General features: G+C 39.5%; 1 protein-coding gene across 1 annotated transcript in view; it reads left to right on the forward strand.

Moving 5' to 3' along the window:
- The window catches only part of LOC148183384 (F-BAR domain only protein 2-like), a 126213-nt gene extending 106480 nt beyond the window's left edge, over positions 1–19733 (forward strand). The window contains exons 11-17 of the mRNA XM_088061460.1: positions 6035–6146; positions 9144–9299; positions 11821–11953; positions 13977–14176; positions 16429–16493; positions 18561–18725; positions 19317–19733. Of these exons, the coding sequence (XP_087917586.1) occupies positions 6035–6146; positions 9144–9299; positions 11821–11953; positions 13977–14176; positions 16429–16493; positions 18561–18725; positions 19317–19339 (854 nt within the window). The 3' untranslated portion in view covers positions 19340–19733. The remainder of the gene's footprint in view (positions 1–6034; positions 6147–9143; positions 9300–11820; positions 11954–13976; positions 14177–16428; positions 16494–18560; positions 18726–19316) is intronic.
- Positions 19734–21423: the final 1690 nt, after the last annotated feature.

A 21423-nucleotide genomic window follows, 5' to 3' on the forward strand; every position in this document is an offset into this window, starting at 1 on the left:
ATATGCTAAAAAGGTGGATTGTCTTTTTCTTTCTATCCAGACAGTTTTGTTACATTGGCTGCAGATTGGAATTGGAGGGAGCATTCCCAATTCTCTCTTATACCTGAAGTGGGTAGCTTTAGTTTTTTTTCTCATAGGAGTTTTAGACTGCTCGTCTTTAAAACTTGCCCCTGAGTGGTAACACCAGACCTCCCCCCTTTAATTCACAAAGATTATACTGAGTGCTGTTAGACAAACAACGTTCCGGAGGACAGTTAATTATTCGTCTGGTATCTGTGGCAGTCTGACACTGCTCACACTTCCCCAGGAGACGCTCCCCCGGAGGTACCTCGGGAATCATTCCCTCGGCTAAGCACACGGCTAGACTCAGGACAGTCAGGATTCCCCACCGGTGTATCCTTCTGCCTTGCCCTTCGCCCGTATAGAAATATACGGCGGGGATTACCATCTTCTCGGCAGCAAGGATATTCTTCAGGGGCCCTTGTAGTCCTAATGGCGTACTTTCTCTTGAAAGCAGCCCACCGAGACGACTTAATCTTGTCTGTCCTGCACGGTACTTTTACTGTCTTTCTGCACTCGATTTCTAAAGTTTCTGCTTTGGAGTCTAGTTTACCTCTAATTCCCTTTTGAAAAAGCAGGTACCACTCAGGAGAGTCAAGTTCTAAAAACCCCACCCGGGTGACAAGTATTAAGAAACGGCTAGTCAGCTCCTGTTCTTTAGTCAGACAATCGGTACACAATCCCTTAGGTTTGTACTCTCCCCAACAGTGGGTTACTCAAATTTGTTTACAATAAGCACATTTAAAATGTATAAATGGAAAATCAATCACAGTTTGCGTTGATGTAACTTATCTGGTCTGCAGCTCTACGATTTTAGAACAATCATGTACTAATTTTTCTGAATAGAAACTGAGCAGGATTTTTGTGCAGTGGTTTTCAATTCCAAACCGGGTGAGCTGATTAAGATGGCTTCATATTTTAGAAGCCTGGAATCAGTCAGCCACTTCTCTGCTTTTTGCTGCAATATGTTTCTCACGTCGTGGGGAGTGTAAACTACCAGGGGAGGAAAAGTTATTTTCTTTGCTTCTCCCACTAACAGAGCCACTGCTACAATTGCTTGTAAACACGTAGGCCCACCCCGACTGATTGGATCTAAGATCTTTGAAGCCTATAGGCTTCCTTTTGTCTGCCCATTCCTGAGTCAGGACTCCCTGTGCTGTTTGTTTACTCACATTCACAAACAACTGGAATTCTTTATTCGTATCTGGTAGAGTTAGTACCGGGGTAGTCATAAGAACAGTTTTTAATTTCTGGAAATTAGACTCATCCTGTTCAGTTCACTTCAGCCTGTCAGTGTTTAATCTTTCATACAAAAACTTCACTTTTTCACTGAAACCCTCAATCCACTGCCTGCAATATCCCAAGAGCCCTAGAATTTGTCTAATTTGCCTTTTTGTTTTTGGTGCAGGCAATGCAAGGATGCCTGCTACCCTCTCCGGGTCTAATTTTTTCCCTTGAGATATCCAATGTCCGAGGTATTTTATTTTTTATTTCAGGCTCTGTGAATTGTAGCTTGGATTTTGATACTTTCAAACCTTTCTTTCTTAGAAAGTTTAACAAGGCAATCCTGCTTTTTCTCACGCTCTTTTCAGTCGGTCCAGCTATTAGCAAGTCATCTACATATTGCAAAAGCTTTGTCCTGTCCTCAAGAGCAAATTGGGTTAACATTTGTTCTAAAGCTTGTCTGAAAAGGTTCGGAGACTCCACAAACCCCTGGGGGAGGACCGTCCACCTTAGCTGTTGCTTACGGTTTGTATCTGGGTCCTCCCACTGAAATGCAAAATAATCTCTACTCCTTTCATCCAGAGGGCAAGTCCAAAAAGCATCTTTCAAATCAATCACACTATACCACACATCTTCTGGTGTGAGCCTATTTAGTAAAGTATAGGGGTTGGCCACCACCGGGAATCTAGTCCGGGTCCTAGCGTTTACCGCTCGTAGGTCCTGGACCAATCGGAAGCTACCATCCGTCTTTTTTACAGCCAGGATGGGGGTGTTGTGTTGAGACATGCAAGGTTCTAAAGTACCCCCTTTTAGGAGGTCATCAATTATTTGTTTCAACCCCCTTCTCCCTTCCATCGGGATGGGATATTGTTTAACCCTTATGGGGTCCTCAGAGTTCCCGATTTCTATTTTGATAGGTTTGATATCTAGCTTTCCTACCTCTCCTTTTGAATGCCATACTTCAGGGTTTATTTTCTCCTCATTCTTAGGAATCAACTTAAATATTTTCACCACCAATTCAGAGTTTTTAATCATGATATTAATTCTTAAAGCGACAATCATGTCCCTTCCCAACAAATTGTAATCTGCTTCTTCTACTAATAGTAAATTCCCTAAGCAAATTTTATTTTCAGATTCTATTTCCACATCTTTTATTACAGGTACTTCAAAGGGGTCTCCCTTTGCACCGATTACAAAAACTTTTTCTCTGCTAGCCACACACCCGTATGGCAATTTCTGCAGGGTACTTCTCTCTGCCCCAGTATCCACAAGAAAACTTACCTCCTGTTGTTGGGGTCCCACTTTTAATTTTATCAAGGGCTCCTTGGATGTTCCGGTCTCCAAATTAAAGAGCCCCTGACACCCCTAATCTTCCTGAAAAATTTTCTCATTTTTTATTTTTTTGTTTACAATTCCGCTGAACGTGTCTTACCTGTTTACAGTAGTAGCATTCAGGGGGTTCTCTCCGTGGGGCCGGGGCTGCCCGGTGAGAACCTCGACCTTTCCCGGGTAGTGTTTTAAACTTACCCTGCATCTGTTCTTGTTTCTGGACCTCTTTTACCGCAGTTACTAAAATTTTAGCTTGCAATTTCTGCTTCTCATCTTCTCTCCTCATGTATACTTTTTGAGCTTCCCTTAGGAGCTCCTGGAGGCTTTTATCTTGCCACCCCTCGATCTTTTCTAATTTTCTCCTAATGTCTTCCCAAGATTTAGCAACGAATTGTGTTTTTAACAGAACCTCCCCCACAGGAGAGTTCGGGTCAGTCTCAGAGTAAATCTGTAAACTTCGCCGTAATCTCTCGATCCATTCAGTGGGTGGTTCCTCTTTTCCTTGACACTCTCTAAAAACTTTGCTAATATTCTGGCCCCTAGGGACCGCTTCTCTTATACCTTGTACAATTATGCTCCTTAAATCCATCATGTTCCGTCTGCCTTCCTCCGTCTGTGCATTCCAGCTCGGGCTTACGCTAGGCCATTTCTGGTTACCTGGCGTCCCCTGTGGATTGCGTCTGTCCCAGTCTCTGATACCAGCTTGTTTAATCATCTCTCTTTCCTCCTGATTAAACAATGATCTCAGGATTGCCATAAGATCGTCAAAGGTATAAATACTATTCTCTAAAAATTCATCTAACCTCTCAGCCACCCCAAAAGGGTCATCTAACGACCGCCCCATCTCTTTTTTAAATGCCCTTACATCTCCAGAGTTAAGGGGTACATTCACAAAACCGATCACTCCCGGGGCCGTCGGTACTTTCCTAAGAGGGAACAACCGGTGCCCCTCTTCACTCTCTCCCCATTCATTATCCGTCATTCTCGCTCTCAAACGGGTTCTACTTGCGGGAGGGGAATTGGTGATTGTGGGTTGCCTCCCCGTTATCAATTGTGGGAATTCTGCCGCCACCCGGCTGAAGGGAAGAATCCCCTCCGTTGTATGGGAGGGTCCCGGTTGTGGCGGCTGGACCGGCAGGGACGGATAGGGTGATCCCCAGCCTTGTGCAGGAAAAACCTCCGAGGAGGTTGCTGTGGTTACGGTGTTTACAGGCGGGGAAAGGGGAAGGGCTGCCGGCATCGCTGCTGGCCCAGAGTCTCCCGCTTGAGACACACATATGTCAGTGGGTTGGTCTCGGGGGCCCAAGGGTGCTGAAGGCACCACTTGATCTGCAGAGGAAGGTCCAGCCGGTCCACGATATGGGGGTGGTAAGTGATCGAGGGGTTCCCAGGACTCAGCTCTCGACTCACGTTTTTCTTTTTGTTTTATTGGAAATAGCCCTACTCTGACATTTACCCAGAGCTTAGCATATTCCCTCTCCTCAGGATCTGAGGGGACCTTGTTCTCCACATAGGAGAATAACTTATTACACGTCTATTTTTCAAATGTGCCTAACACTGGCCACGTGAGGTGACTTCTCAACTCCTGTCCTCCCCAAACCTCCATACAATAATGTATTAATTTCTCCTTTGATTTCCCCTTCCTCTGGGGACAATCTTCCCAGTGTTTTAGCATCCACCCCAAGGGACTCTCCAGTGGGATGTCTGGTGATTCCTCCCCCTGATCAGAGGGATTTTTCCCTGTGCTTTTTCTTTGAAGCTTACTCTTTTTCTGCCCCATACTTTGCAAATATATAATTTCTTACCTGTCTTTGACTTCTCCGTGAGTCGGTATCAGTTTCTGCGTTGTGTACTTACTCTAGGAATCAAAATTTTGCCGATACTCACCCTTCAGCGAGCTGAGCTGAGGTCTCTTGTAATCGGTACTTTTGATCCTCTTCCGGACCTCTACCTGGGTCCGTTAACTAAAAGGGTTTACCAGTTCCCGAGCTCAACAGGACGTATCCTTCCCCTTTTAGTTCCTTGCGATCAGTCCCCCGAGACACCCTTTGGCCTCAGGTTTTTACAAGTGTGTGTCGAGAGAAAAAAAGCTTTCACTCTGTATCGCTTCCTTCGCGGCCGGCCAATTCCCTCGCGGGAGGATGGAAACGCGGCCTTGAAGTCCACACTCGCCCCGTGATCAGATCACGTCTCACACACTCGCCCGATCGCCCACTCAACCAGCAGTACTTACAGCTATTTTCCTGCGTGGGTGTCTTTGTGCACAATAGACGTTTTACGAGCAAAGCAAGCCGCGGCTTCCCGAAGGCTCCGTGCCTTCCCGAGCTCTCCGATCCGGATCCTTTTCCTTTTTATTGTGGTTTTTATCTCAGCCTAAATTTGGTTTGGATGTCGGAATGAACTACGGGGGCTCTCAACTCACCAGGCCGCCAAAATCAGCGGGGGTACCCGTCCTGGGCAGTGAGATTCCCCGCAGTTTCTCCGATCCGAGTTCACGGCACCAATCTGTTATAAATGCAAAGGCAAATTTGGGTTAAATAAAAAACAATTTATTATAAAACAATTTTTATAATAAAAATAAACAATGAGGAAAAACCACAATAAAACAAACAGCGCAGCGCTGGGTGGACAGGGGTCTATACCCAAAGGTATAGGTGTTCCCAAATCCACGAAGGAGGGTAGACTGTCTGGGGTTTTTATAGGGATTTTGTGTCCTGAGGCCAAATTCCAGGCAGGCACCATTCACCAAGGGTCCTTGATTGTTGGATGAATTGATTTCCTGGCGTTGCAGAATAGAGTCAAATAGACGTCCGGGCAGAGTCTCCTCATATGTAAAGAAGTTTTGAGTGTTCCTTGATTTCATTTTTGGTTTGGGCTCTCAGAGTGAAGTATCCAAGTCCGGTGTGGAGTCGACAGATATCTCGGCTGGGCTTCCACTTATTGTCCGGCCTGTTTGCATCTTCAGTTGGGGTTTGCAGGGAGGGGTGCCCAGGTGCGGTGTGGAGTCGATAGCCATCTCGGCCTGGCTCCTTTCTTTGTTTAGCTTAATCATTCGTGTCCTGCTTTTTCTTTCAGGCTGATGAACGTCGCCTAGGGTCGTTACCGCCTGAATGGGTAGTTACTGCTGGGTTTGGGGAAATTCTTCGGCCACACTATATTTTATATACTTTTTACATTGTTATAAATCTAGTTATATACTTATTTATTCTTTCACGAATTTTTTATCCAAGGTTACATTTATCACAGTGTGATTGTACTGTATTATATTTATATTTTTTACATGCTTTTCAAGTAATATTTCAGACTCTTTTGTGACCATGACGGTAGTAACCTCTTGTAAAAATGACAGGTGTAGTCAACCATTCTGAAATCTATTGATAAGATTTTTGAAAATCAAACCTATATACTGTATTTATTCTAGGTGTTTCACGTGGTCCCAGCCCTGTCAGACATGGAAACCAGGACATCGTGCCTGTTGCAGTAGCCCTTACTGAATCTGTTAACGCCTACTTTAAAGGAGCAGATCCCACAAAGTTAGTTAAATAGTAAATTGTTTTGAATGTAATTAGTTGCAATAAAAGAATGCACTGGTTGTAATTTTAATATTTGGGGGAAAATATATATACATTAGAAGGTGGATTCACAGGGTTTTTTCACCTGATATAACTGACATCAGTGACTTATCACTTTCTCTTGACCTGCATTTGACTAGGAGTTCATATATCACTGCTTTACAAAAATGTGTTCAGTAAGAAAAACAAAAATAAGACGGGTTTCTACTACAGTCAAGTAGGTGCTACATGTAAATTTGAACAGCTTTAAAAGTACCTCACTCCCTCTGTCACACTGCTTGATATATTACTTAGGCCTTGCCTAAGCATAGTTCTGCTATGTTTTCAAAGCCTGAAAAATAGCCACCCATACTACTGTGTGCTTAACCAGCTAAACGTTTTTTTTTTATTTCATCTGACTTCCCAGTTGAAAGTGATAATACACTGTCATTGTGCCACATTGCCCTCATTTGAAATTGATCTTAGAATCACAGAATCATAGAATTGTTAGGGTTGGAAGAAATATTAAAGATCATAGAATCATAGAATATGCTGAATTGGAAGGGACCCATCAAGATAATTGAGTCCAACTCCTGGCCTTACACAGGACCACCCCAAGAATCATACCATGTGCCTGAGAGCATTGTCCAAACACTTCTTGAACTCTGTCAGGCTTGGTACTGTGACCACTTCCCTGGGGAACCTGTTCCAGTGCCCAACCATCCTCTGGGTGAAAACCTTTTTCTAATATCCAACCTAAACGTCCCCTAACACAACTTGAGGCCATTCTCTTGGGTCTTGTCCTGGCGCTGTCCCTCCACTTCCCCTCATGAGGATGTTGAAGACCATAATGTCTCCCCTCAGTCTCCTCCAGGCTGAACAGACCAAGTGACCTTAGCTACTCCTCTTATGGCTTCCCCTCTAGGCCCTTCACCATCTTCATGGCCCTTCTTTGGACACTCTCTTATAGCTTAATGTCTTTCTTATATTGTGACACCCAAAACTGCACACAGGACTCAAGGTGAGGCAGCACCAGTGCAGAGCAGAGTGGGACAATCACCTCCCATGACTGTCTGGCAATTTTGTGCTTGATGCACCTCAGGACACGGTTGGCCCTCCTGGCTGTCAGGACACTGCTGACTCATATTCAACTTGCCATCGAGCAGGACCCCCAGGTCCCTTTCTGTGGTGCTGCTCTCTAGCGTCTCATTCCGAAGTCTATACACACAACCAGAGTTGCCCTGGTCCATGTGCAGAATCCAGCACTTGCCCTTGTTAAACTTCATACAGTTGGTGATTGCCCATCTCTCTAATTTGTCAAGGTCTCTCTGCAGGGCCTGCCTTCAAGGGAGGTGACAGCTCCTCCAAATTTAGTGTTGTTGACAAATTTACTTAGTATTCCTTCGAGTCCTGTGCCCAAGTCATTAATGAAGATATTGAAGATCACTGGGCCGAGGACAGAACCCTGTGGAACCTCACTAGTGACCAGTCACCAGACTGATGTTACCACATTTACTATAACCCTTTGTGCCTGACCCATGAGCCAGTTGCTCACCCATCGCATAACATGGTTATCCAGCTGTGTGCTGGACATTTTGTGCAGAAGGATCCTGTGAGAGATAGCATCAAAAGCTTTACTTGAAGTCCAAAAAGATTATATCTACTGGCTTTCCTGGATCAACTAGGTGTGTTACTTTGTCATAGAAGGAAATCAGGTCCGACAAGTAGGACTTTCCCCTCATGAAGCCATGTTGGCTGTGACTGATGACTGCATTGGCCTCCAGGTGTTGAATTTCAATACCTCCCAGAATAATCTTTTCCATGATTTTACCAGGTACTGAAGTGAAACTGACAGGCCTGTATTTTCTGGGGTCCTCTTTCTTGCCCTTCTTGAAAATGGGGACATTATTCAGCCTCCAGTCAGCTGGGACCTCTCCAGATTCCCAAGAGCACTCAAAAATCACCAAGAGAGCCTTTGTGATGACATCAGCCAGCTCTTTGAGGATTCTCAAATTAATCCCATCAGGCCCCATAGATTTGTAGGGATCCAGCTGGAGCAGCAGATCCTGCACAAGTTCAGGGTCGACTGGGAGTTGATCACTCTTGCAGTCATGGTCCTTCAGCTCAGGGCACTGAGACTGCCTTGGTCCATCATCAGTGTTTTAAGCATTAAATACCTCTGCCTTGTCCATGTCCTTGTTTGTGAGGTGACCATCCTCATCCTGTAACAGGGCGATATTATTTCTGCACTCTTTTGACATTAAGATATTTGAAAAAAAATGATCATCTAGTTTCAACTCCCCTGCCATGGGCAGGGACATCTTCCACTAGACCAGGTTACTCTGAGCCCCATCCAGCCTGGCCTTTAACACCTCCAGGGATGAGGAGTCCACAACCTCTCCAGGCAACCAGTTCCAATGCCTTACCACCCTGACAATAAAGAATTTCTTCCAAATATCTAACCTAAACCTACCCTCCTTCAGCTTAAGACCATTTCTCCTTGTCCTATCACTACATGATCTTGCAAAAAGTTCCTCTCCAGCTCTCTTGGAAACCCTTCAGGTACCGGAAGGTGCTATAAGGTCTCTCCAGAGCCTTCTCCAGGCTGAACAGCCCCAGCTCTCAGCATGTCTTCATAGCAAAGGTGCTCCAGCCCTCAGAGCATCTACATGGCTTCCTCTGGGCTCTCTCCAAGAGGTCCACGTCTTTCTTGTGTTGGGGGCTGCAGAACTGTACTCAGTACTCAGATGGGGTCTCACAAGAGTGGAGGGGCAGAATCACCTCCTGTAACCTGCTGGTCATGCCTCTTGATGCAGCCCAGGATAGTTGGCTTTCTGGGCTGCAAGTGCACACTGCCAAATCTGCCTATTTTCTGCTTTGAAACTCATCAGATTGTAAAAGTTTGATTGATTTAAAATTAGTATTAAAACTAGGCAGTTAATGAGTTGCAATGAAATTGATATTTTCATTCTCTTCTAGATGTATTGTGAAGATCACTGGTGATATGACATTATCATTCCCAAGTGGGATTATTAAAGTCTTTACCAGCAATCCATCTCCAGCAGTGCTCTGCTTCAGGGTAAAAAACACAAGCAAACTAGAGCAGATTCTTCCAAATGCACAACTTGTATACAGGTTTTGTATTTTTATTTAATATAATAGTAAAGTACATGAATTTTAAAATGTGAATTTTTGTATATGTAAATCAGAATTCACTACAGTCTTGATTTGCTTATACATAATTTTCTGAACTAATCTTGTTTAGCTCAGTTTCTTTTCACTGCTGCCATTAAAATTTTCAGAGATTACCGGACTTGAAACTTATGCTGAATATAACAGGAAACAAAAAAATAGTTTATAATTTTAGCTATGTTTTTACACGTTTCATAAATAAAATGGTTTAATAAACAATTTAAAAACAACAAAACAAAAACTATTTTTCTAAACTATATGAACAATATAACTACTATAACTACAGAGAAAAAAATTCAAAAATAAGACATTGTCATATGGGTTGCTTTATACAATAATAACAATGGTTTCATTTGTCAGTTATTAGCATATGTTTTAAGGTGTATCATTTCCATGGTAGATCAGATCCATTACGAAACTATGACTCTCAAGTGTATAGCAGCATGCTTAGGAGAATTCTTAAGAAGAAAAGCTGCTGGTTGAGTAGAACAATAAAGTAATTGTTTGGACATCTTAAAAAAAAAAAAAGGCAGATATCTGTTTCAGCTGAGCACTTTCCGTTTCATTTATTGGAAAAATTATTTGAAACAATCAAACCACATGTATCCATTCTTTTGTATTGATTTTATTGTAATAATTCATACTTAATATAAGGAATAATTAATACAAAATTAAATTTGTCATTCTTTAACATGACAGTTTATAACTGAAATGTTAGGAGAGCTGTATCTGACAGAATTATACTGAAAAATTATATTTTGGAAAAAAGTGAAAATGTCTAGTATTCTTGTCTGAGTACTGTAACACTTCACCTCTAATTAGAAAGGATGCATGTACTGGATATTTATGAAATTAAACCTATATGGTAATAATTTGACATTTCATATACTGCAATGACTATAATTTGCTTAGTATTTATAGAGATTAAACTTTTTAATGTGACTGATATTTGTGGAGAAATCAGAAATTCTGAAAGAGAAAACAAGGATTTTGCTACTGATTTAATTTGTTTTCATTTTGGAAGGCCTCTAAGTGTTTATATATTTTACTGAAAACGGAAATTGCATGAATGAGAACATTGTATTGAGAACCAAATTCTAAGTAAATTGGGCAAGCTACTGGTATGTAAATCACTGTTCTGGCACATTCAACCCATTGCAGTCATATTTACTTTGTTCCAGGTGCTTCTTTTCAGCTTTCATTCTGCATGCACTTTCTGCATGCCTCCTTGGGGATGGGTGTGATGCCTTAAGTTTTAGCTTTTATATTTTTCAGATCCTGTACTGCATTAGTGTATAACTCTGAACTTCATATAAAGTGTTAGTAAGGTCTCTTCACATTTTGGTCAAACAAAACAATCCTTCCAGGCCTGAGAACCAAGGACACTCTCTGCCTCAGGCCCCAAAAAGTATAAACAAAAGTGAATTGAGGGGGAGCAAACTGGGGGAATGTGACTTCATTACCTGATGCTATACTTGGACAATTAACCTCTGATATGAAAATAGACCAAACTTATATCTCCCCCAAAAACTTGTGACTGTCATCCATCTTGTGTGTTGTCCCTGTGAGGCTTTTGCACTGCCCAAGGTGTATCTATTAAAAGCCTTTAATAAATACCTACTTTATTCTCTAACTCTCTCTAGCCTCTCTTCTAGGTAGCCACTCCAAGGCATCAGGTGCAGTTTCTTTGTGTCCACAGATGATCTGTGGAGCTCTGATTCTTAAGTGATTTGAATTTTGCTTCTGAATCAGTTTTCTTAAAAGCTTCATCCTTATTCAAAAATAAACCTGATGCCACCAGAACTGCAAATATTCTTGAGTTTCAAAACACCTTTTCATGCTCCAGTAGTTCCCAACCAGGATTTTGCTTCTGTAGTCATGTGCACTCTTAACTACATATAGAAATTATATAATAAATTGTTACTAAGATTAAATGTAACTATAAGTATCTGAGAAACTTTTAACTGAAAATATTTTGAAAGCTTACATTCTATAAATATGTGAAAGTGTGGTAACATACAGCACAAATTTTAATTCAATACATTAGTGAAGCTGTCCTAACAAAAGCTAATTATGATTCTAGGATTTATTCCAAGTTGTATAAATTCCTCTTCAAACACCACTTTCATTCCCACCTCCCACACAGTCTCATGGCACCTGACTGTAGTAAAATTGTTTTTTATTTAATGTAAAATCCAAATTTGGCATTCACTCTATCTTGTGAATCAGAACATCAATGCAGGAAAGTCACTGCTCAACAACCTGGAAGGAGAAGTTTTTTGAGCTACAACAAACAGTTAATTTGTCTTAATATTTAGGAAGATACAATTATGTGTTATAAAGCATTAGAACAAATTCTTGCTTGGAACAGTGAAGAAGGGGAAAGATCTAATCTTAATTTTTAGACATAAGAAATAATAAAACTCTGTTGATTTTTGATTCCTACCTTTATTTTTCTTTGTAGTGATCAGTCACAAAATGACTCTAGTACTAAGGATTTTTGGATGAACATGCAAGCCATAACTGTCTACCTCAAGAAATTATCAGAGCACAATCCATCTGCATCCTATTATAATGTGGATGTTTTAAAGTATCAGGTAAATACTTTTTTCCCTTTGGAATTCGTCACGATCCACTAACACAAGCGGGAGTCGTGATAGGTTCGTTTGATCTCAGGGTGCAAAAAGGACACAAAGGGATTTCAGTTTAAATCACAACAGCAATAATGCACCTTTATTTTAGTGCCAACAACATGGGTTATGTGATAGATGAGAGGGAGAGAAAGGGATAGAGAGAGAAAGAGAGAGAAAAAGAGTGATAAAGAGGCAAAGAGAGAAAAAAGGGGGGGATTATAGCTACCAATGGACAAAATGGGGAGATTTTCTTCTTCTGTGGGGAGATCTCTCTCAAAGAAAGTAACTTAGAAGTCACTTTTATAGTCTGTTTCAAAGCGAGGGGCAGTTGGCCAAGAGGTGGGGAGATTCACAGTCCATTGTGATAAGACCCATTGCTTTGGGAAGCAGGTGTAAGGTACAGAACAGGCCACTCCTTACAAGTCCCTGCTCACCAGCAGGAACAAAGGCAGTGTACCGTGGCAGCATGGCAAGCACACCTGCAAACAATCACTTGGCAAGCATCCACCTCAACCAGTCCAGAACCCTTTTACAAAGTCCCTTGGGGTCTTCAGGGTCTTAGTCTCTGTTCTTGTGACGGTTGTGAGGCAGATGAGGGAAACTTCGGACTGTCTCTTAGAGAATTTTTTAAGGAACTTTGGCCTATACAGAAATTATAAGAACTGTTCTTTGCCTGTTTGCATGCAGATTAATTGTCATCTCTCATCTAGGCCAGTTCTGAGTACATCACTGTTTTCAGTGCCTGGGCTCTGCCAAGGCTGAGTGAATTCATGTTATGCCTTCATGACATTCCCTGTTCATTCACAACCTGTTTCAGCTTGCTCACATTTTGATCCAATTCATGTGTGTAAGCTTCAAACACTTTAACTATTTGTTAACAAAGTTAAGTTTTTCTTGAATTTAGGGGGTTTGGACGGGGTTTGAGTTTGTAATTGTATTCTATTTTGATTTCGTAATTGCATAATTTTTGAATGCTGTAACTAATCAATTGAAATATATGGGGATGCATAATGTTCTCACCTCTCACAATATAATGGAACAACTCATCCTGGAAACCACTTAGAGGCACATGAAGGACAAGAAGGTCATCAGGAGTAGTCAACATGGCTTCACCAAGGGAAAGTCATGATTGACCAATCTGATAACTGACTGTGATGAAATGACTGGCCTAGTAAATGAGAGGAGAGCAGTAGATATTGTCTACCTAGACTTCAGGAAGGTGTCGCACTATATTAGGAGCGGCGAAGCAGTACGACATAGACTCTCTAGATGAGTTTCACAAGAGAGCAAGTTTTATTATTCCATATCTTCTTCTATAGATAGGTCCGAGAAGGTCCAAGAGGTAAAACTCTCATTGGTCATTAAACCAACACATCACTATTATTGGACAATTAGAAACTACATTCCTTGACTGTTTCTTGCAAGGAAACAGCAAGGATCCAAACAACACCTGCAAAGATTGTTGTCCTTCACCAAAGACTGTTTGGATTCCTCCTTATGATTTCCCAGGCCAGAGTGAGACTTAGTTTCACACAGGCACTGTGCTCCTTGCCTGCTTTCAGCATCCATAGGAAGGCTTTTGGCACTCATCCTCATAGAGAAACTGATGAAGTGTGGGCTAGATTAACAGACAGCAAGGGGGATTGAAAACTGTCTGAACAGCCAGGCCCAGAGGATGATGGTCAGTGTCATTCAGTTGAAAACTAAAAAAATAACTGTTTTGACTTATGAAAGCCAGAACAGGAAGAAGCCTTGTGGGCCAGAGGGAGTTTAAACATTTTTAAAATTATTTAAATAATTTTTTTAAAAAAACAACAGGTATTACTTTAGGCTACAACAATCTTCAGAACTCTAAGGGCACAGAGGTAAATTGTTCTGTTAATCATTTGTCAGGATTTAGAGTTATACTCATTACCATTTTTCTCTAATTCTGCTGAAAATAGGAATATTTTAATTAAGACCTTTTCAATGGTTTATTCTTTTACAGGTGTCTTCAAATGGCATCCAGTCCACTCCCTTGAATCTTGCAGCTTACTGGAAATGTAATGCTAGCACTACTGATGTGAGAGTGGATTATAAATATAATCCAGAGTCTATGAATGTGCCTAGTATGCTGTCTAATGTGCAGGTTGTGGTACCAGTAGATGGAGGAGTAAAACACATGCAATCACTTCCACCTGCAAAATGGTAATATTAATGCTTTTCTTTGTATGATTTCAAATTAGTTTCAAAGTATTCATTAGTGTCATCCTGAAAAATGTCACCAGAAGAAACAGATATTTTTTTTCTCTTGATAAAATGCATGGTATCAGATGTTTAGGACATTTTCTGGTCCAAAACAGATCATGTACAGCCAATTCGCATAGACTAAAATGAGATTATATGCACCCATTCCAACTGTGTAATAGTACAAACATTTCTGAATACAAGCATTTCTGAAATTTCCAATGTTTGCTTTCTTTTTGCCAATAGACAGGATAGATATTTTAAATAACATGATTTGAAACAAAAATATCTTAATGTCTAAAAAACATATATATCTGTGTGTGTATGTATTAAACATATCAAGATATATAGGTTATATAGAGTAGAAGAAATACAGTTCTTAAAAATATTTCTTGATAGTTCTAGCTTACAAATTGGCTTATAATTGAAATAATTTTTAAAACAAACTTCAGTAGCTGAGGAGCTCTTTGTGAGCCAGGTAGCATTGTCTCTCAGTTCAAGTGTCATGCTGATTATTATATGATTCACACCTACCTGGGCCCACCTTCTAAGCCTGCAGAACATTTACATCAGAAATTGAAAGTGAGACATCTCAGATAATTGTTTCTATGAGTTTGTGAAAACAGCAGAGGATAGCAGGGCTAGGCAATGTGACATACTTGGAGCAAAAGGTGAGCAGAATTCAGTCACTGTGCCTATGGTTTGGCAGCACATAGGTACTTACCCAGCTGTAATGTAATTCCTGGACTGTTTATTTTCAAGATGAACAAGAGGGTCATTTCAACATGAAGGTTAAGAGGGAAAAGAATACCAAGTTTTGGGAAGTCAGGCTTTGTTAACCTTATTACTTATAATTCTGTTTACCTTATAAAGCAAGGTTCAGAAATAAAATAAGCCTGGTGTATTTATCAGAAAGGTTCTGATGTTTCTGGAGACAATACATTTAAATGTGTTAATTGAACAAAGTGGTATTACAATATCATTTTAAGTGGAAAAAATCCTGACAAAACTGAATCTTTCTTGACTTGGTATTTCAAGGGAGCAATACTTTTAACCAAATCACCTTATGTTTATTCTGAGCAAGGGCAGGCTCAGTATCTTGCCTCCCCAACTTGACTAGAACTTTTGGTGAAGGAGTCTCCCCCCTCCCTGCTCAGGCTTCTTCAACAAACCCCTCAGTAATGAAACCTGAGTGAAGGCAGGAATGTCCACTCAAAACACTTAGTGTTACCTAGAAAGACTCAAAATTTAGTGACAATTTCATTTCAGATTCATCAGAGTAAGGGACTTGAGCCCCATGTATTCTCTCTTTTACCTAGGCAACTACCCAAGGCTGGAATTTTGAGCCTTGAAAGCTGACCAAAAAATACAGTCACATTTCAGGCAGCTCTAGTATGTGTCTCCTACTATATGCTTGGTCTAGTGGGTTGGGTGGTAGAGTTTTGGGTTAAGAATAAATGTTTTCGGATTCGACCTCCTGCAAGTAACCACTACCATCTATACTACCTATGTGAGCATTTCATTCCTGCTACACCAATGCCAAAGACAGTTTCAAACCTATCATCACTTCATGCTGCTCACAGCTTTGTTGACTTTCCTTTGATGGAACAGCTGCAAAGTGCTGAAAGAGTTTAAATGCCCTGTCAACTTAGAGACTATGGTTCTTGGTTCCCTTTGCTGTTCTTCCCCTTTACAGCATCAGAAATTAACTTAAACCCTGAGTCACTTCTGTCAACTTGTTTTACTAGAACGGAAATGGAATAAAATTCACACAGCCAGGAGTCTCACATAAGGGAGAAGAAACAATAGTGCTTCCCCTCATATCATCATCGTGAAGCATAAAGACCCAGCTTTCAATCTGCTTCCAGCATTTTTGGTCTGCCCTTACCTTTTGAGACCACAGAGGGTTTTGAGTTGTGGAGCCATAACCTGGGCATAGAACAGTGTTAACTATATAAAAACATTCTATGTATGTCTGAGCTCTGCTGCAAGCTCAGGAGTAATGCAGGTACACCCTTCTGTTTTTCTTTTTGCTTTGTATAGCTTTCCACAAACTCACCTTAAAATGATGAAATATTTTTATAAACCTCCATTGAGAGATGTAAGTTATAGGTGCATGATCTGTAAGGTACCAGTGTAAATCTGGGAAAATAATATAAATAATTAAAATTCTAAAAATCGATGCTTATAACTAACTTTCCATTGCCTTACAGGAATGCAGATCAGATGAAAGCTTATTGGAAAATATCTAGCATTTCAGAGAAGACTGAGAATGGAGGCAAGTTGAACTCTTTTGTTTTCTTGTACAGATAAATGATAACAGCAAAAAGGTAATCATTTTAGTCTCTGTCTTCATGCCTGTTTACACTTGGCATATCTTGTTTATCAGTTCACCTTCTTCTCAATGAAATTCTTCATGACAGATTCCATTAACAGTGAGATGTAAAAGTATTAACTAATTATAAAAAACAAAATAGTGAAGCCCCTTGAAAGCAGCTAGTGCCACTAAAACAGTTTAGACTGGGCAAGGAAATAATTACATCAGTGCTAGTTGGAAATGAGCAGTTATTGAAAAGGAAATGCATTTAATATCTGTGTTCTGATTTTCCATATGCTGACAATTGGGATAAAGTAGAAAGAGGTAAGTGGAAGATCTTGGGAAAAGAAAAAAAATCCAAAAGTCCAGTATAGCCAGCTGGGGTGGTGGTGGAGTGCTGAGACCCTGCAACTCTCAGCTGCTATAGTGAATTCAGCTTTAGCCTTTAAAAAGACTGAGTGAAATTCAGCTCTCAGGAACATGGAAGAAAGAGAGACGGAGCTTCGTATCTGATCTGTTTGGAGGCTTTAATTCAGCTGTCTGCCTGAAGAAATCTCTGTACAAATGCTATTGGGCTTACAGAAATCTGACCTTTTATCTCCTGCAGGACAGAGCATGTTAAAGGGAACAACCAATAAGAAACACAGAATTAACATGAACTGAAAAGGATGCTGGACAGGTGGCTTTTTGCTTCACCATGCCTGTGAAGGTAGCCAGTTAAGGTTTGTCCCCTAAGGAGAGTGACAAACTGTATCCTAAGTGGTTTCTTCCCTCCAAGGAAGGACAGGTGCATTGTTGGCTGGCTCACTGTCCCCCACAGTCCTGCACTGAGATAGACTCAACTATAGACAATTCTTCACCAACATTTTTATTATTTTTTGTTTTGACCATGTACAAGTCCAGGAAAAAACATCTATGTACATCTGCTCAGAGTGGTAATTTATATAACATTTTGTAAGGAACCAATAGTTGTCCTCTGCCCAGCTGCTTTTCCCTGAAGTCCAGTTGTTGTCACAGCCCTTGCAGCCATTGCAGATGCAATGTTTTTTTGAAACACTTGAATATATGAGTTTCCATACTTACAGTGGAAAGAAGTTCCAATTTATCCAAATTGTGACAGACCTATTTTAGAAATGGACTTTAAGCCAAGAACAAGCCATTGCATAGAACAATTTAATTCATCAATTCCTGCTTTCACCCTAGTAACATTTCAGTTACTAGCTTTCCTCCTCAGCAGTTCCTACTGACTAGTTGTTTTAAATAAATAAAAACACTAGACTTGTGCTATTCCATTAATTCATTGTTTAAATCTCTTTTTCCCAGCATATTTTGCAAGAACAAGAAAAATCTTGTTTAAGAACTAGAAAAGGAGACCAACGATGTTGGGGGGGGTTTATGTCTTGCATTGACTACAGAGGTGTACTTAAAGTAATTTTGAACTATTACTACTTTATAATGGCACTGAAGTGAATTTTGCCATTGTCTATGAAAATGCAACTGGTTTTTGGGAAATGTATTTAATCAAACCTTTCATTTATTAGAAAAATAAAAATTGCTTTCCTTTTGCTAAATTACCGTTCAGCTGCATTTCTTCCAATTGTTTTGTTCATGTGCATTCATCCAGGCAATTCATGACAGCATTTAAATATTCTAATGTATTTTAAAATCTGCTAAAGAAAAGTTCTACATACAAGATAAACCAGGAAGCATAAATGATGAGTATAGGGAACAATCAGATATTTCATGTAATAAGAGATTACCAGGCTGTCTGATATGCACATTCTTCTATGAGTATAATGTTGTAGGAATGTGTATTGCTTTCCTCTAAATTATTCACTAGTCAGTCTTAAACAGAGTAATGGAAAAAAAAAGTTGTACTCTCATCTCTTCTGAAAATCTATATAGGACTGCCACTAGGAATAGCTCTTAAAGATCACCATGTTAGTTCTGCTCCTTACTACTAAAAATTCTGGGAGATCATCTTAGTCTTGAAAAACAACCAGCCTTTCAGTTTTGTTATTTTTATAGGTTCTGGATCTCTCAGAGCAAAATTTGAACTTTCAGAAGGACCCAGTAAACCAGCAACACTTGCAGTACAATTCATTAGTGAAGGAAGCACCCTTTCAGGAATAGATGTAGAGCTAGTAGGCACTGGCTATCGACTTTCCCTCCTTAAGAAGAGATTTGCCTCTGGTAAGACACCAATATGCTTACCTATTCAAAGTAATATGATATATAGTGCTAAATTATGCATTATGTGTTGTAATGCAGTTAGGAAAAATCGTATGACCCAAAAAATGTACCCCCAAAAATGTAGAGTTGTAAGTTGCTTTCCCTTATCTTGTTCTCCCCAGTTCCCCTTATTGGTTGTGTAAATTCCCCACACCCCTTTCCCCTGTCTTGAAAAAGGATCGCTTATCGATACCTCTTCCTCTTTCCCTCCTGCCATCTCACCCCGAAGGATCCCAAGAAATAAAGCTGTAACTGCCATCTCAGCAAAGGGCAAGAGCTCGTTTTTAGGATCTTCTTTGGCAAGCTAATCTAACTCCCCTGTCTCCCTGGCTGCTGCGGGCGGACAGTAGCGGCAGAGGGGCTGGGGACCTTTAGAAATTATAGCAATTATGAAACTAATAAGCGATACATAAATAATTACTTTTCCTCAAAAATGTGGCTGAAAACTATTTTACTTTTTTTGTTTTCCATAATTAGTCAAATTGCTTACAGAAAAATACTGAAAAATATGTTTTATCTGCTGATTGCAAAAATCCTACCTTTATTTTTCAGGACGGTATATGGCAGACTGCTGATTAACATGTGGAAGTCATTGCATCAACGGAGTACAAGAAGTTTGCTCTGCCCTCTCTACTTTTCAAACACTATTTTAACATGCATTAATTTTTTTAAAAATGTTGATGTACTCTGAGGTTTAATCATCAGAACAGAAAATGCACTTTTAAAAGTAATTTTGCAAACTTTTTATTACTTTATAATAGCACTGAAATTAACATTGTCTGTAAATGATCATTAATAAATTTATAGTTGAAGTCAAAATAATAATCAATAGTTGTAATTAAAGTATGAAATTATATGTTATACTGTAAACATTTAGCCTAAAAATATGGGAAAGCAAGTAAGAAATATTTCAGCTTTCCATAAGCAATATTAATTTTTCAAATTCTTCAACTGCCAGTTTGAAAAGAAAGCAGAGGCAGTCTCACATAGTTCTTCCATCTACTCAGGCCATAAAACCAGCTGAGTTAGAGAAGTATAAAAAAAAAAGTAACTTACTGCCTGTGTATCGTATATTATTATATAGGGTTTTTTTTCCAAAGTGCAGTGTGTTACAAAGTTGCAAAAGACAGAGGGGATTTACTTCTGCAGTTAGGAAATTTTATGGGTGCTGTGATTGTTTGAATCAATGCTGTAGATTTAATTTATTTTTATATGAATTGCATAACATTTGTGCCTTTAAAAAAACAACTGTGCCTATCCACTTTGTTGTTCACGTGACTCAATTCCTTTTTAAAATTTTGGCTCTTAGTTGAGAAAACACAGTCTTTGTATAATACATACAACTTTATAAAAATTCCTTCGACTGGGATTTAGAAAGCAGATTTGCAAAACTGGAGATTATTTAAAAAGAGGTTTAAAATACTGGTTTACTTCCTAATGGGATAGTTGCAATAAATGCAGCTGTAGTAAAGGGAGACATGTCATACAGGACTCTGAAACTTTGAGATAGTAACTTTAATGCCACCAAAGATGAAAATCCTGAAAAATCACAGAAGATGGTAAAAGCAAAGAACATTTCCTTTCACCTGGACTGCAAGCCTTTGGCATTTGTGCTTTGAAGATTCTGTGATGAGAAAGTAAACATAGTACTTTGGGAGAAATAGCATTTTAGAAGGGTATTTTATAGCAGCAGGATGACAAGTACTGCCATTTCTATTCATTTATTTTTTTATCTAAATCCACCAACTTTAGTATGTGTATTGGTATCTAATCTGCTTGCCACAGCCTTAGCACAGGGAAGTGACAAAAAGGTAATGTATTTTAAAGCAAGTTACTAATTTAGAAAATCTTTAATGCATGTTTATTATCAAGTGGGTTTTTTTAATGATGAAATCAAAAGTATCAGGGCAAAATAATTCAGTAACGTACAAGTGAGAATTTTATATGACCATTTTGAATACCAGTATATTGCAAATTTTCTATTAAAACAATAAAACTTGCTTCAAGTAATTCACGCAAAACCAGTAATGAATTGGACTGCTGAAACTTTACAATAAATTAAGCTGTGTAGAGGCTACATAAATTCTAATGTATACTACACACTTTTGCAGATAAGAGTTCCATTATTAGCATTAAGCATATACTGTACTGTAGATTTGATTGGAAGAGTATATTTGGCTCTTAACTTGCTAATCTTATTGAATGGTAAATTTCTAACTCATAAAATGGTACAGCTGTTTTACTGAAATCTTAATTGTAATCTGCTTTGCAATCAAACCATGTTTAGCACGACAATATTTTATTAATGAAACCCCAAAACTGTATCGCTGGTTTTAGTCAAGTACTATTTTAATTTCTTAGTTAAATAAAGCAGTTCTGTTTCAGCCCTTTTCAAACAGGTGATTATGCATATATTTGCATTGGGTACAAGTTACAATTTTGAAGCCATACAAGTTTATACAGACTTTCTGTAAAGAAATTTAAAAACAATGTAGAAAATACATGTGTCTGTCTGATAAGAAAACCATATGTAGCAAGCTGGTTCTTGCTTCTGTATACAGCACTATCCTTTTTAGCTTCCTCCTAAGAAAATTAATTTGTAAACAAAGCTTTAAAAGATCTGAATTTTTATGGATTCTTAGTACATTGGACTGTAAAT

This window comes from Pseudopodoces humilis, chromosome 12, assembly GCF_049639895.1.
Source record: "Pseudopodoces humilis isolate 2021_Gansu_Grassland_sample_001 chromosome 12, ASM4963989v1, whole genome shotgun sequence".
Lineage (NCBI taxonomy): Eukaryota > Metazoa > Chordata > Aves > Passeriformes > Paridae > Pseudopodoces > Pseudopodoces humilis.